Source organism: Arachis ipaensis, chromosome B03 (assembly GCF_000816755.2).
Source record: "Arachis ipaensis cultivar K30076 chromosome B03, Araip1.1, whole genome shotgun sequence".
In the NCBI taxonomy this organism is placed as follows: Eukaryota; Viridiplantae; Streptophyta; class Magnoliopsida; order Fabales; family Fabaceae; genus Arachis; species Arachis ipaensis.
This window is the reverse complement of record NC_029787.2, coordinates 26,371,693-26,387,709: the sequence shown is the minus strand read 5'-3', so window position 1 is coordinate 26,387,709 and position 16,017 is coordinate 26,371,693. Positions and strand designations below refer to the sequence as shown.

The 16,017-nt window shown below is 32.2% G+C and overlaps 1 protein-coding gene and 1 long non-coding RNA gene across 2 annotated transcripts; one reads left to right on the top strand and one right to left on the bottom strand.

The window, feature by feature from the left end:
- Nucleotides 8,171–9,166, top strand: LOC110269611. Its single transcript, XR_002358383.1, has 3 exons — nucleotides 8,171–8,231; nucleotides 8,326–8,400; nucleotides 9,045–9,166. It is a non-coding gene; the product is annotated as an uncharacterized LOC110269611 (long non-coding RNA).
- On the bottom strand, nucleotides 13,470–14,015 carry LOC107632850 (ATP-dependent DNA helicase PIF6-like). Its single transcript, XM_016336492.1, has one exon. The coding sequence runs from the start codon at nucleotides 14,013–14,015 to the stop codon at nucleotides 13,470–13,472; it is 546 nt and encodes a 181-aa protein (XP_016191978.1).

The following is a 16,017-nucleotide window of genomic DNA, read 5'->3' as shown; positions in this document are numbered from 1 at the left end:
AGGTGTCCCATTACTCACAGGATTCCTCTCAGAAGTGTACATGAACTGGTTATTAGCAACCATGTCAATGGGTTCTTGAGCTTCTGCAGGCGTTTTCTTTAGGTGAATGGATTCACCTGCAGAAGTATCCAATGACATCTTAGCTAATTCAGACAGGCCATCATAGAATATATCCAGGATGGTCCATTCTGAAAGCATGTCAGAAGGACACTTTTTGGTCAACTGTTTGTATCTTTCCCAAGCTTCAAAGAGGGATTCACCTTCCTTTTGTTTGAAGGTTTGAACATCCACTCTAAGCTTGCTCAGCTTTTGAGGAGGAAAGAACTTGGCTAAGAAAGTCGTGACCAGCTTATCCCAAGAGTTCAGGCTGTCTCTGGGTTGAGAGTCCAACCAGATTCTAGCTCTGTCTCTTACAGCAAATGGGAAAAGCATGAGCCTGTAGACTTCAGGATCTACTCCATTAGTCTTAACAGTATCACAGATCTACAAGAATTCAGTTAAGAACTGAAAAGGATCTTCAGATGGAAGTCCATGAAACTTGTAGTTTTGCTGCATCAGAGAAACTAGCTGAGGTTTCAACTCAAAGTTGTTTGCTCCAATGGCAGGAATGGAGATGCTTCTTCCATGTAAATTAGAATTAGGTGCAGTAAAGTCACCAAGAATTCTCCTTGCATTATTATTATTTTCGGCTGCCATCTCCTCTTCCTGTTTGAAAATTTCTGAAAGGTTCTCTCTGGATTGTTGTAATTTAGCTTCTCTTAGTTTCCTCTTCAGAGTCCTTTCAGGTTCTGGATCTGCTTCAACAAGAATATTCTTGTCTTTGCTCCTGCTCATATGAAAAAGAGAGAACAGAAAAATAATAATAATAGGGGTCCTTTTTACCACAGTATAGAGGTCCCAGTGTGAGTTAGAAGAAAAGAAGAAGAAGAAATTCGAACACAGATGGAAGAGGGGGTTCGAATTTGGGTGAGATGAAGTGTTAGTAGATGAATAAATAAATAGAGGGAGATGAGAGAGAAGGGGAATTTTCGAAAAATTTTTTTTTTTTGAAAAAGAGTTAGTGATTTTCGAAAATAGTTTTTGAAAAATGTTAGTAATTTTTTTCGAAAATTTTTAAAATCAAAAGTTAAAATAATTAGTTAATTAAAAAGAAATTTTTGAAAAAGGGGGAAGATATTTTCGAAAATTAGAGAGAGAGAGAGAGAGTTAGTTAGGTAGTTTTAAAAAAGATAAGAAACAAACAAAAAGTTAGTTAGTTAGTTGAAACAAATTTTGAAAATCAATTTTGAAAAGATAAGAAGATAGGAAGTTAGAAAAGATATTTTGAAAATCAAATTTTTGAAAAAGATATGATGAGAAGATATTTTTTTGAAAAGATATGATTGAAATTAGTTTTGAAAAAGATTTGATTTTTAAAATCACAATTAATGACTTGATTCACAAGAAATCACAAGATATGATTCTAGAACTCAAAGTTTGAACCTTTCTTAACAAGTAAGTAACAAACTTGAAATTTTTGAATCAAAACATTAATTGTTATTGTTATTTTCGAAAATATGATATAAAAATAAGAAAAAAAGATTTTTGAAAAATATTTTTTGAATTTTCGAAAATAACTAAGAAATTTGAAAAAGATTTTATTTTTGAAAAAGATTTTGAAAAAGATGAGATTTTTAAATTGAAAATTTGATTTGACTCATAAAAACAACTAGATTTTTAAAAATTTTTGAAAGAGTCAACTCAAATTTTCGAATTTATGAGAGAAAAAAGGGAAAAGATATTTTTTTGATTTTTTGAATTTTTATGATGAGAGAGAAAAACAAGAAAAATGATGCAATGCATGAAATTTTTAGATCAAAACAATGAATGCATGCAAGAATGCTATGAATGTCAAGATGAACACCAAGAACACTATGAAGATCATGATGAACATCAAGAACATATTTTTGAAAAATTTTTAATGCAAAGAAAACATGCAAGACGCCAAACTTAGAATTCTTTAATGCTTAGACACTAAGAATTCAAGAATGCAAATGAAAAACAAGAAAAAGACACAAAACATGCAAATGCAAAGATCAAACAAGAAGACTTACCAAGAACAACTTGAAGATCATGAAGAACACTATGAATGCATGAAAATTTTCGAAAAATGCAAGATGAGTATGCAATTGACACCAAACTTATAACATGACTCAAGACTCAAACAAGAAACATGAAAATATTTTTGATTTTTATGATTTTATAATTTTTTTTGTATTTTTTTTCGAAAATTATTTGAAAAACAAAAATAAGGATTCCAAAATTTTTAATATGAATTCCAGGAATCTTATGCTCTAAAGCTCCAATCAAAGGGTCAGGCATGGCTTAATAGCCAGCCAAGCTTTAGTATGTAAATCAGGAATAGCAGCAGGTGGATTAGCAACAACTAGCTTGCTCTTGATAACAAATTGGAAGCCTCAGTCCAAATGAATTTAGACATGGCTTTACATGCTTCATGAAACACTAGAATTCATTCTTAAAAATTCTGAAGAAAAATATATTTTTTTTTTAAAACATTTTTATTTTTAAAAAATATTTTTTTTCGAAAACAAAAGAAAATTTTTGAAAGATTTTTGAAAAAAAAAATTTTTGAAAACTTTTTGAAAAGAAAACGAAAAGAAAGTTACCCAATCTGATCAACAAGATGAACCGTCAGTTGTCCAAACTCGAACAATCCCCGGCAACGGCGCCAAAAACTTGGTGCGCAGAAATTGTGATTACACTTTAATTATGTAAAATTCATCGCTCTTTCTTTCCCTGGTAATGGCGCCAAAAACATGATGCCAATACCATGGTTCACAACTTCGCACAACTAACCAGCAAGTGCACTGGGTCGTCCAAGTAATACCTTACGTGAGTAAGGGTCGAATCCCACAGAGATTGTTGGTATGAAGCAAGCTATGGTCACCTTGTAAATCTCAGTCAGGCGGATATAAAATAGTAATGGGGTTTTCGAAAATAATTAATAAAATAGGGATAGAAATACTTATGCAAATCATTGGTGAGAATTTTAGATAAGCGCATAGAGATGCTTTCGTTCCTCTGAACCTCTGCTTTCCTGCTGTCTTCATCCAATCAGTCTTACTCCTTTCCATGGCTGGCTTTATGTGATGCATCACTATTATCAATGGCTACTTTCGATCTTCTCTCGGGAAAATGATCCAAATGCCCTGTCACGGCACGGCTAATCGTCTGGAGGCATCACCCTTGTCAATGGTTACATCCTATCCTCTCAGTGAAAATGGTCAACGCACCCTGTCATGGCACGACTATTCATCTGTCGGTTCTCGATCATGCTGGAATAGGATTTACTATCCTTTTGCGTCTGTCACTACGCCCAGCAATCGCGAGTTTGAAGCTCGTCACAGTCATTCCATCCTTGAATCCTACTCGGAATACCACAGACAAGGAATTTAACATAAAAACTAATGAAAACATCCCTAAAAGTAACTAGATCCTACTAAAAACATACTAAAAACAATGTCAAAAAGCGTATAAATTATCCGCTCATCACTCACTTATGTATCTTGCTTCCTCTAGGCCGGATATTGTTCAAAGTGTGGGTGTATGTTTAATGTTTCAATCTCACCCAAAATAATCCCATCTTTCAGCCGTCAAACGAATCATTAGATACATTAAGGGAACATGTGATTATGGTTTATGGTATCCTAAATCTGATGATTTTTGTGCTGTAGGGTTTTGTGATGCAGATTATGCGGGAGATCGGGTGGATAGAAGGAGCACATCCAAAATGTGTTGCTTCCTTGGAAGCTCACTAAACATGTGGTAAAGCAAGAAACAAGTCACAGTTACTCTATCCACGGCTGAAGCTTAATACATATCTGTCTCTGCTTGTTGTTCACAATTAATTTGGTTAAAAACTCAGTTAGAGGATTATAAATTGAAAATCACTTGTATACCTTTATTCTGTGATAATATGAGTGCAATAAATATTTCTAAAAATCCTGTTTTGTACTCTAGAACTAAGCACATTGAGGTTAGATATCATTTTATTAGAGAACATGTGCAAAAAGGTACTATTGATATTCAATTTGTGAAATTCGAAGAACAACTCGCTGATATATTCACTAAACCTCTATGTGAAGATAGGTTATGTTCATTGAGAAAAAGTTTCGGTATGCTGGATTTAAGTTCTGTTGATAAATTATGATTTTATTGATTCTGTCTATTTTGTCTCGTAGGTTGGAAGGAGACAAATCTCGGAAGATAGTGAATAAGTAAGGAAACAGGGGGAGACTGATTACAAGCATTACTAAACTGAAGGCCCACCAAAATTTGCTGACCCACTCCATGATTCTGGCCCGTTTGAATTCTTCATTAATTTTTATTAATAATTTATGGAGGTTATCACATCATATCTTTATGAGGGGAGTTAATGTCAAATCAAAATCTTTTTTCCTTACTCCCTCCCTTGATTCAAGGAAAAGATTTTTAGTTACTTTTTAAATTTTAAAAGATTTCCTTGATGATAACCGCTCCATTAAATGCCTATTATTCCATTATCCCTCTTTCTACTCAGCATTAAATGCAGTTATAACCTCTCTCCACTTTCCAACTCCTTCGGCCATCCCCTCATCTTCTCACCTTCTTCTTCATTTTTCTATCATGAAAAAGAAGTTGGCCCCCAGAAGAAGTAACCAAACCCTGCCTCCAAAATCCCTTCTTCCTCTTCTACTCCTCAAACGCACACCCACATTCACATACATTCTGCTTCATCTTCATCCCCTTCTTCTCAGTCAACCGAAGCCATGAGGAGGAAAGTCATTGCTCAGAGAACCTCTTCTCGTAAAAAGATTGGAAAAGAAAAGGAGCCTGTGATAGAAGAAGAAGAAGAGTCACAATCCTCTCCACCTCCTTCACCTCCATGGAAATCAACTCCTCATCCATCTAGCCGAAGCTCTCAGTGTCCAAAAGGTTATGTTCTGCGCAACACAAGAGAACCTCCAAACCTGGATTCTTTAGACTTCAAGAATAAGTTCAACAAAAATCACTCCCACTTTGATCCGGCACGGTTCAACTCTTGCGTTGCCTACGAGTTCCATGGCCAAGTTCTGATCAACCGACATATGTGTGCCTCTCACATAGTGAATCTGAAAACCCTGAGTGCAAAAGGAATCAACTTCATTGCTCTGTTCGATAATCTCAAGTGGACTCCTTTGTTCAAAATTCAAAAGCCGGTTTATCCAAACCTTGTTCGCAAGTTCTACGCAAACATGATGTAACATGACGGAGCAATTCATTCTTATGTTAAGAAGGTTCATTTAACTCTGAACAGGGAGACCATCAGCGCTGCCTTAGGGTATACTGATGAAGGAGCCACAGCATATATGTCAGGAAAGTGGGACTCTCAAGTTGGGATCTCTTATCAGATTGCTCTTACCCAAGTCTGTGAGAATTTTTCTGCACTGGATGGGACTGTTCTAACTCACAAGGCACTTGGTCCAATAAGAGCTCTCCTTCACCGCATTATCAACCACATTCTGATTTCACAAAGCGGTTCCTTTCAAAGAGTAACAGTTTGTGATACCCTGATTCTGTTTGCTATTCTCACTTTCTCATATATTTCATTTGCATATTTAATGGTTCGTCATATGTGGGACTGCGTACGTAGTGATAAAAAGGCAAATTTGCCTTATGGTATTTTTCTCACATATATCTTTGAACATTTTCATGTTGATTTGTTGAATGAGCCTGTAGACAACAGGGTGTCTACCATCAAAGGAGGCGTAGTTTCTGGATCCGGAAAAGGTAACAAAGGCAAAAGCTCAATGCCAGCCGTGTCAGTTGACAGTGATCTGGAAAGTGGTCCTTCTGAGCCATCTAAGCTTGTTGAGTCACTCAAGGACGTTGTAAATGAGCTTTCTCATATGTCCAAATTGATGGCACGTTCCTTCAAAGAAGCTCGTAAGCAGGCTTACCAAAATGAAAAAGCTTGGAACAAGTGTAATGAAAGGATCAATCTGCTTCTCCAAAGCTTTGAAAAAGATCTGGCTTCCTCCGACAAAGACAATGAATTTTCTGACTCTGATGTGAATCTGTCCGATGCTTAGGCTCACTGCTGCCCTCTTATGTTTGAACAATTCTAGTTTACTGTTCTTTTGAGTACTGGTTATTTTACTATTGGTTGACTGTACTTGGATACTCTGGACCCTTTTGGTTTGTTTTAAACAAATATTCTGTATTTTGGCATGTTATTTTCATTTGTTTTGCAGGACCCTATTGATGACAAAAGGGAGAGAAATTAAAAGGAGAAAAGAAACAGGGCTGACTCTATGGTTTAACTTATGAATTTTGTTTCTATGGTTTAACTGAACAGGGGCTGAAATCTGAATGATTAATGATTACCCTTGTGCTTGTGCTCAAATTTTTTTTATTTCTATGGTTTATGCTCTGATTTCTGATTTATGCTCTGATTTCTACTTTATCATGTTCTGAATTTGTTTGTGCTCTGATATTTTTTTTATCTGATATTCATTGCCATTTTTTATGAAGCTTTGTTGTTGATACTAAATCTCAGAAAATGCTTCATAGAGCCTGAATTATTATTTTGTTTGGCAAGAAATTTTACTTGGCAAGAAATAATTGTGAACATGTGGATCTAAGTATGTTGAATCTTGTTTATCTGTTGCTATGTACTCTGAAAGTACTCTAGCATAATTTGTTTTGTTGAGCAAAAAAATTGGTTAAAAGATAACAAATCAGGTTTTGTTTATCTTAATACATCTGCTCAAAAATCAAACTGTTCAACATTTGTTTAATATTCCATATGTTAAATACATTATAGCTTTAAGCTTGGTTTTAAGAATGTTAAAGGTATTGCTCCCATTAATCAAACAGCAAATATTAAGGGGGAGTTATGTGACAAATAGAAAGGAGGAGGATCAAAAAATCTTCAAAGGGAGTATTCTTAATCCTTACCCTGTTTTAATTTAATTTTTAATAATGTTTGTCATCAAGGGGGAGATTGTTGAGTTTGAAAAACTTGAAATATGATCATGATCAAACACTACAAAAAATATTAATTAAAAATTATTAATTTGATTATTGATGCAAAATTGTTTATTTAATAATTTCTATATTACATGCATATTTTGGTGATTGGGCTTAATGCAACTTAAAAGCTAAATATGCTAAATAGATTCAGCTTTGTGCAAGAAATCCTATCTAATATGTGGCTGAATTATTAGACAACTTAAATTGGGCTAGGAAATTATGGTGCAGCCCAAAAATCACTATGTTGAAAGACCAATAATTGGTTGGTCTGAATTGAAAAAAGAAAGAATGAAATTGGTTGGGCTGAATTTTTTTTTTTTGTGTTTTATGTAAAATGCATTATGAAATGTTCTGAAAACAAATATTCTAAGAATAATGTGTTTTTTGTTGAAAAATAACTAGTGAAAATCTAATTACAAATTCTTATCTTGTATAAGGATTCAATTACAAACTTTTAAAGTCTAAGAATCTAATTAAAAATTTGGTAAAATTACAAATATTAAAAGGATAATTAAACTTTTATAAAAATATTTAAATTTTTATATCTTGAGAAAAGTCATGAAAATGAAAATGACATATTTGTTTGTGATGATGGCAGTGGAATGAAAGATGGGTATGAGACATATTGTGGAGAAAGAGGGGTTCAACTCTCAGGAGGGCAGAAACAAAAAGTAGCATTAGCAAGGGCCATACTAAAGAATCCAGCAATATTGCTTCTTGATGAGGCTACAAGTGCATTGGATAGTGTGTCAGAGAATTTGGTCCAAGAAACACTTGAGAAGATGATGGTTGGACGCAGTGGCGGATCCACGGGGACTTAAGGTGGCCATGGTCCTCCCAAAATTTTTAAAAAAAAATAGTAAATAGACAAATAGTAATAATTAATAATATTAAATTTTTTTATATATAATATTAAAAAAAATGGTTCTATTATACTAGCTCAAACCCATACTATTAATTAAAGTAACCCTAGTACATTTTTCAAATATTTGTTTCAAACCATCAGAGGCATCAACACCACTCTTCTCTCTCTTTTAGTGGTTCCCAAACTTTTGGTCTTCTACTCTTCTCATTCTAATTTTCCTTCCATACTAAAACAAGACATATGAAGAAAAACCATTTAAGAGAAGTGAACAGTAAAATATTAACCATTGAATGCACAACAAAGATTCAAAGAGGTATATTTCAATTTTTTTTAAGTTAATAACAATGTCAAGTATTATTTATATTATTTATTTAAAATAATTAATTTATTTTTTTTATAATGGACAGTGTTCAAAGATTGAAGTGAGGACAAAACTCAATAGAATTATTTTTTGGTGAGACTTGGAACAAAAAAATAATCAGGTAAATCAATAACTTTATTTTTGGTTATTATATATTTGTGTTTCTAAAATTATTTGTTATTGCTCAATAGGTTTAATATTTTTTTTAGAAAATAATATATATGCAATTTTTTTTGTTTTTTTTTTTTGTTAGATAGTTTAAGTTAAGTTAAAAATGTCAAAGATGAAAACAATTCACTCATTTTTTAAGAGAAAAGAGAGAATATATGATGAACAAAATTCAGCTTCAGATTCTTTGAGTAATGTTCAAAATATTATTGAACAACCTGTGACACAACTTGTTGAGCAAGATATTCAACCCCCTGCTTCCAAAATAACAAGGACCGAAATAGATCAAGTTAATATTGATACATTGATGCGTGATCCCGGAAAGCGTCCGCAAATTTGGTTTCAAGTTATTCAGTGTTTGCAACATATGCAATCTTGTAAAGAATTTCTATTCTTTAGATTTTTCTGAGCAAGAAAAGATTCAATTGGATTATGAGTTACAACATTATGAACTTGATGTGGTTAAAACTCCAGATTTTCAGAATTTGTCTACTCTTGCTGAATTGTGTCAAAAATTGACAGAAACAGAAAAATCAAATATATATCCTTTAATTGATAGATTAATTCGTCTTGTTTTGACTCTTCCTGTGACAACAGCAACAACTGAACGGGCCTTTTCAGCTATGAAGATTATTAAAACAAGGCTTCGAAACAAGATGGAAGATGAATTTTTAGCAGATTATATATATTGAAAAGGAAATTGCTTCAAAATTCACTTCAGAGATGATAATGATTTTAGTTCCATGAAGCATCGTCGAACAAGTTTAAAAATATCAAAATCTTAAAGTATGTAGTTGAACATTGACTTTTATATAATATAATTACTTTTTTGATATATATGCTACAAATCATATTTTATTAATTTTTTGTTATATTTATATTTAATTGGCCCCTCTTATAAAATTTCTGGTTCCGCCACGGATTGGACGAACATGCATTGTTGTGGCACATAGGCTATCTACAATACAAAGATCCAACTCCATTGCTGTCATTAAGGGTGGCAAGGTTGTGGAACAAGGTTCACATAATGAGTTAATTTCCCTTCATGGGGCATACTATTCTCTTATTAAACATCAAAATGCTAACTCCTCTCAATAAAATTTGGTCACGATGTTGTAATGTATAAATTGGTTTTGTTTCTTAATAAACTTCTTTTATCGTTTGCCTTACGCTTTTTTAATTATGCTCAGTTAGTAGAGTGATAAATAATCTCGTGAAAATTTAAGCTTCTGACAGATTAATTTCTAAAATAATACCAATAAAATTCTCTATAATAACAAATATAGATAAGTTAGTGTCACCAAAAAAAAAAAAGATAAATTAGTTAAACTTTATTCTGTTTTTTTTTTATATATATATTAAAAAGTTGAAGTGATTTTACAGCATTCAGCTGATCAACTTACTAAGGTTAGAATATAATTTTACAGCCAACAAATATTTGTGAAAGTAGTTGCGCATTGCCTACTTAAAAAACCCTTATAATATATAAGAAAACTTCGAACTCGTCCAATTAAAATGTTTCAAGAATTTACAGTGCCAACGCTTCAAATCTAAAGTATCTTACCATTGTGTCGACACAGAAACTATCATCCACTACCTGAGAAGTTGCGGTCCAGCCCGGGAAGTTTGGTGAGAGGAGGATTCGGTCCTGGTTTCCTGCCCCATGACTCCCCTTTTGTGACTTGGTGGCAACAAATTCTGAGGGTCGCCGGAAATGGAAGTGGAGGAGATGAAGCTATAGGCTCATTTGCGGTGCTATTTTGGGAATTATGGAAAGCTAAAAATTTGCAAGTGTTTGAAGGCCAGAAAACCCCTGCTCAAGTGGTGATGGATTTACCGACCTTAGGAGAAGACCAATTGCTGATGTTGCTATGTGAACTTTCCCCTTTCCTTATGAAACTTTCCCTCTTCTTTCTTATTCCACAATTTAGATTCTGGCGTCAAAATCATACGCTTTAAAAAAGGAAAAGTCGTCTATAATTTTTTTTGGGATGAAATTAAATCTTTATTTTAAGTTAAATTTAATAAATAAAATAATAATCATTCAAATATTTTTACACAATTATTTTTAATATTAGAATAGATCAAATAATTATATTTGTATTAAATTAAATCAAAACAAATCAAATTTAGCAACGGTAAAATCTAAAAAAATCAATTTGTCATTGTTTAGTTTTATCCTAATTGACTCTAATTGAACTAGACTTTTCCTAAATAAATACAACCTTACATCAAACAAGAAACAAGAAACAGCATTGAATAACATACAAGTAGTCGCGCCACACATGCATCTGTTCTTCTTTGTTCCCTCTCCCGGTTCCAGTTTGAAGCACAAACAAAAAACAGCTATCCAAACAAGTTTCATTCTTTCATCAAACATAACATTGTTCATTCCTACCCTTCCACCCAAGCCTCAAAGCATTCTTTAGAGGAACCCGGCCAAAGAAAAGGTAATGCACCGTTTCCAGTTCACCCATACAAAACACACAATTTGCATTCATTTTGTTCTATCTTTTTCTTCAGTTTCTAAGAATTTAACAGAGTTGCTTTCCAGGGTTAAGTTAGTTAGAGTATGACGACCATATATACAACAACAACGACGAGGGTCCATGATAAACGAGAACAACTTCAACAACAACCACCTAGAGTTTTTCTGATGCCATCGCCCATGATTGTTGGATTTTCGCCATTTTATGGCATTGCTCAGCCAAGGTTTGTTGAACGGCTGCCACTTCTAGAGCCTAGTCCCAACAGTTCGGTTGTGATCAGGCAAGTGTGGGCTGCCAAAGCTGATTCCGAGTTCCAAATCATAAGCAGCCTGATTGACAAATATCGATTTGTCTCCATTGACATTGAATTTTCCGGTGGACTACCGGAATCTTGTCCCTGAGGAAACTTACCAACTCATGAAGGCCAATGTGGACGCGCTCAAAATCATTCAGCTTGGACTCAGCATAGGATTTGACTGTCTAGAAGGTTTGGACTATTAAATGGTCTGCTAATAAAACATGTTTTTTTAAGTCTTTTAATAATCGCCAAATAATTCTTAATTAATTTTAATTCTAATTTATTATATTTTATTTTATATAATTAATTTGTTTATAAAAAAATATTTTGTTTGCATTCTATTTATATGTTTGTATATATTAATATTATTTTCATTTTTTAGATGTTTGTAGCATAAATTGATATTTTTTAATTTTTATATAGAATTCTTTTTAATTTTCTACCATTGTTTAGAATAATGTGTTTTGCATTGATTAATCCTTGGAATTGGAATTTTATTTCTTGTTTTGGTATAAAAAAATAGTACTAATTTCAATTCTCATGTTAAGGTTATATACAAATCAGATTAAAACACTGATTTCTAATTCAATTTGATTTATTCCTCTTCGTATTTCATTTTGTGTAACTGTTCAAGCACCCATACTTTAACAAAGTAAAAAAAAAGAAATTTTTTTAAAAAGGGGGAGAAAAACAGGAACAAATAATAAAAATGGCAGAGTATACAAAGTGCAAATAATTAAAGAAGAAAAACACAACATCCCCGACGAGAATTCACAGTCAACAAAAAAAAGAGCAAACAAGCACTATTTGAGTGCCTTTTTGCGGTTGCTAACATGAAATTTTTTTATTTTTGTTTTAAAAATTTGTAATTTTTATAATTATTTAATCAGGCTAATTAAACTGTTTTAATATATTAAAAATTATACTTTAAATAATATCTATATATTTTTAATACATGATGAAGGTACAAATTGGATGTATTCTCACCTCAATTTTGGAATCAAAATCATACTTATTTCCTAAATGACATAAGATAAGAAAGACTCTTTTACGAACTAATTGATTATTATAATAAAAAATTGATTGGATTTACTGCAACTGTGAAGATCGTATAAGATGAATAAAAATTAGATATTGAGGAGATGGATAAAGAATGAAGAAAAATTAGATATTAAGGAGATGGATAAACTATGAACAAAAACGATGATTGTTAATTATTTAGAGTACTGAATTTGATATTTAATTATGTAGAGCACTAGATTTGTCATTTATTAATTTTTTTTAAAGTATATTGCAAAAACTTAAAAATTAATTAATTTAATATTATTAGTTTAGCATATAGCAAAAGATTATTTGATTGACATTCAAAGGACAAAAAAAACATGCACATACCAATAATAGAATGAACAAACTCCATATAACATTAAAATATGACAAGAACTTTGTTAATAAATTTTAATTTTTTAAATAATTTAACAATCCAATAAATATCTAAATATATATTTTTTATTATTTTAACATTCATGATTATTTTCTTCTCTTTTTTTATCTCATGGAGCATGTAAGTTTTAATTTATTATTTTTCTTATATATCTTTTATTTTTTGAATTATTTTATTTTATTAGGTATTTTAATTTATTTTATTTTATTTTTTTTACTTTAAAAATTTTAGGGTCTAAAAATCTCCTGTTTAAACGATTCCAACCATATGATTAAAAAATGGTTCAAGAGAATAGATTTGAATGTGGAAAATTCAATATTTATTAATGGATAACTATTAGAAGAAAAAAATTATTGCATAAATAACAGAAATGAATTGATAATATATAGGCTAATTTAGACAACTAAAAGAAAGTAAATTAAGTAACAAAAATAAGATATAGAATTTTATTTTTTATTATATGGTACAACAATAATATATAATATAATAAACCATAATGTTCTCATATATAAGAACGTGAAACTTAATATTACCATTTTATATTATTATAGATTTTTGTCTTAAAAAAAAGCTACTATCATTTAATTTTAAACTTTTAGAAAAAAGTAAAAAAAATTATATGCTTCGATATTTAAAACAAAAGTATAAAATAATTATTATTTTAAGAAATTTATAAAATTATTATCAAAATCAAAGTTTAACTTAAAAAAAGTGAATAATAATTATTTTATATTTTTTAAGGTAAAATAAATATACACTGATACAGAATTTAAAATAAAATTAAAATATTTACATTAGAATACTATTTTTTCAAAGACTTCTCTATAAACAACATTGATGGTTGAATTTGCAGACATTTCTATGTGATTCATAAGTAAAACTTTTAAATCTCTCTTAGTCTTAACTCCTGAAAGTGCCACATATAGTTGGCCATGTGTAAAAACTGGTTTGGGCAAGTACAATCCAACATGAGATAAAGTTTGTCCCTGAGACTTATTAATTGTCATGGCAAACGATACTATTATGGGAAACTGTCTTCGTTGGAATCTAACTGGGACGGTTTCATTTGTTGGTACCATATTCATTCTTGGAATCAAAGCAATATGACTAACATTGTTACCCGTTAAAACTTCACGTTCTATGACATGATTTCCAAGCTTCCTAACTTGTAGCCTTATACCATTACAAAGACCACTGGATTGGTCAATATTCCTCAGTAACATCACCGGAACACCAACCTTGAGTATTAATTTATGTGGAGGCAAAACAGAGCAATTTATGCTATTCAGTAATTCAGGACCATAGAGATCTAGTTGACTCTCCATATTCCCTTCATCCATACAAATGGAATCCGAACTAAGATATAATTTTCCCCTCCAGAAATGATAGCCATCAGATGGTTGTTGACCTCTTCAACGATGTCTAGTGTGGGAGCCAGTATAGTTCTTGCTTTGAAAAAATCCTTTGCGGACATGTTTTTCAAAATATTTGGATAAGAAAAATGAACCAACTCATCAAATGCCTGGTCCGAAGAAGGAATAACAATATCTCCTAAAAGACATATCTCAAATTCACCATCCATATTGTCACCTATTAGACCATCACCAACTTTCAATAACCACTCACTAAATTGCTCTGTCTCATCTTAATCTGAAGCAGTCGTCCCTACAGAGAGTCTCATATTTTTTGTTAGTTTGAGCACCTGACAAAACTTCCAAAGGTAAGACGAATTCATGGTTGAATGAACGATATCTTGTCTCAATCCTCGTGGAATGACAGGAAAAATTTGTCTAAAGTCTCCACCTAGTACAACCACTTTTCCTCCAAAGGGCAAATCTTTGCTATATGTTGGAGAACACCTCATGTCACCCAAGCATTATCAAGCGCTTCATAGCAGTACCTACTAACTATTGGAGCCTCATCCCAAATTATAAGTTTGGCTTTCAACAGCAACATTGCTTGAGGGAAATCAGGTTTGATGTTACATACAGAATTCTCAGTTATATTCAGCAGTATTTTGAACCTTGAATATGCAGTTCTTCCATTGGAAAGAAGTAAAGATGCAATACCACTCGAAGCAACGTTTAACACTATATCACCCCTTGAGCGAATCTTAGCAAACATAAGGTTCCAGAGAAATATTTTTTCAGTACCCCCATGACCATACACAAAGAAAAAAAAACCCCTTCATCACAATAGATAGCTGTAACAATTTTATCGAATGCATATCTCTGCTCAGGTGTTGCGATGGCTAACATGTCTGAGGTATTTTTCTTTAAATCATCCCTGTTAAAGTTTATCTCTTCCCTAATAACCCTTTCGGTTAACAAAGAACTATCAACTTCAGTTGCTAAAGGCATAGGAGGATAGTCTTTCAAGGTTTTACCATAGAAATGTAAGATCTTGTCTATATCCATTAAGCACAACTGCTTAATCTCATCATCTGACATTGTTAACTCTGCATATTATACGATACTGTAAAAATTCAATCAAACTAAAAATGATCAATAAGGAAGAACTTTTATCATTGTAATTACTAAAAACTCACCCCTCATGTTCATCACGGCTCTCTGTCGATACAAAATATCATTTGAGAGTTCATACCAACATCTATCCCAGACATGTTCTGGTCTTGAGATATTGTTGGATGTTAATAGAATGACAAATAACCTCCTAACATATAATCCTGAGGCCCATGAATTCTTTGTCATCTTGCAAGAGTCCAAGGGCGAAGCATGCATCTCTATACATAGCATAAATTGTTCCTCCTACTATTCTTATATCTCGAAAACTCATACATCCTCTTTGAGTATTCAAGAGAAGTCGTTGGTAATATTCTTCAGTATTTGCTGCAAAAAACTTGGTTAAAATCCCACTTTTAAGTTGTTAAATGGATTAAGCTACACTATTTTAATTATTATGTAGCTACACATCCGCATAAGATACATACTTAAACAGATACTTAATAGAACTTGTTTGGCATGTGTATTCCATATTTACGTGGCACCCGAACTTGAGCAACAATTCTGGATTTTACGGAACAACGAACTTATTGTCTAGTACACATTCCATTTTCTTCACTGTTCGACCGTTATCAGTACGCCTATATTTGGGAAATCCGGCCTCATCAATGAGTGTTCGCTATCTAAACTCTTTAGGATAGAACTTTGAACAGGATCCATTCTTCATGCAAGGTGAATTCTTGTTGTACGGACCACATGGACCATGTACCATGTAATTTTGAACTGCTCCATGTAGATTTGGCCTTTCATTTTCATCAGGAATCTCAGCTGTTATATGTTTGTCTATATCATATGGTGTTTGTGGCTTGAACTCGTTACT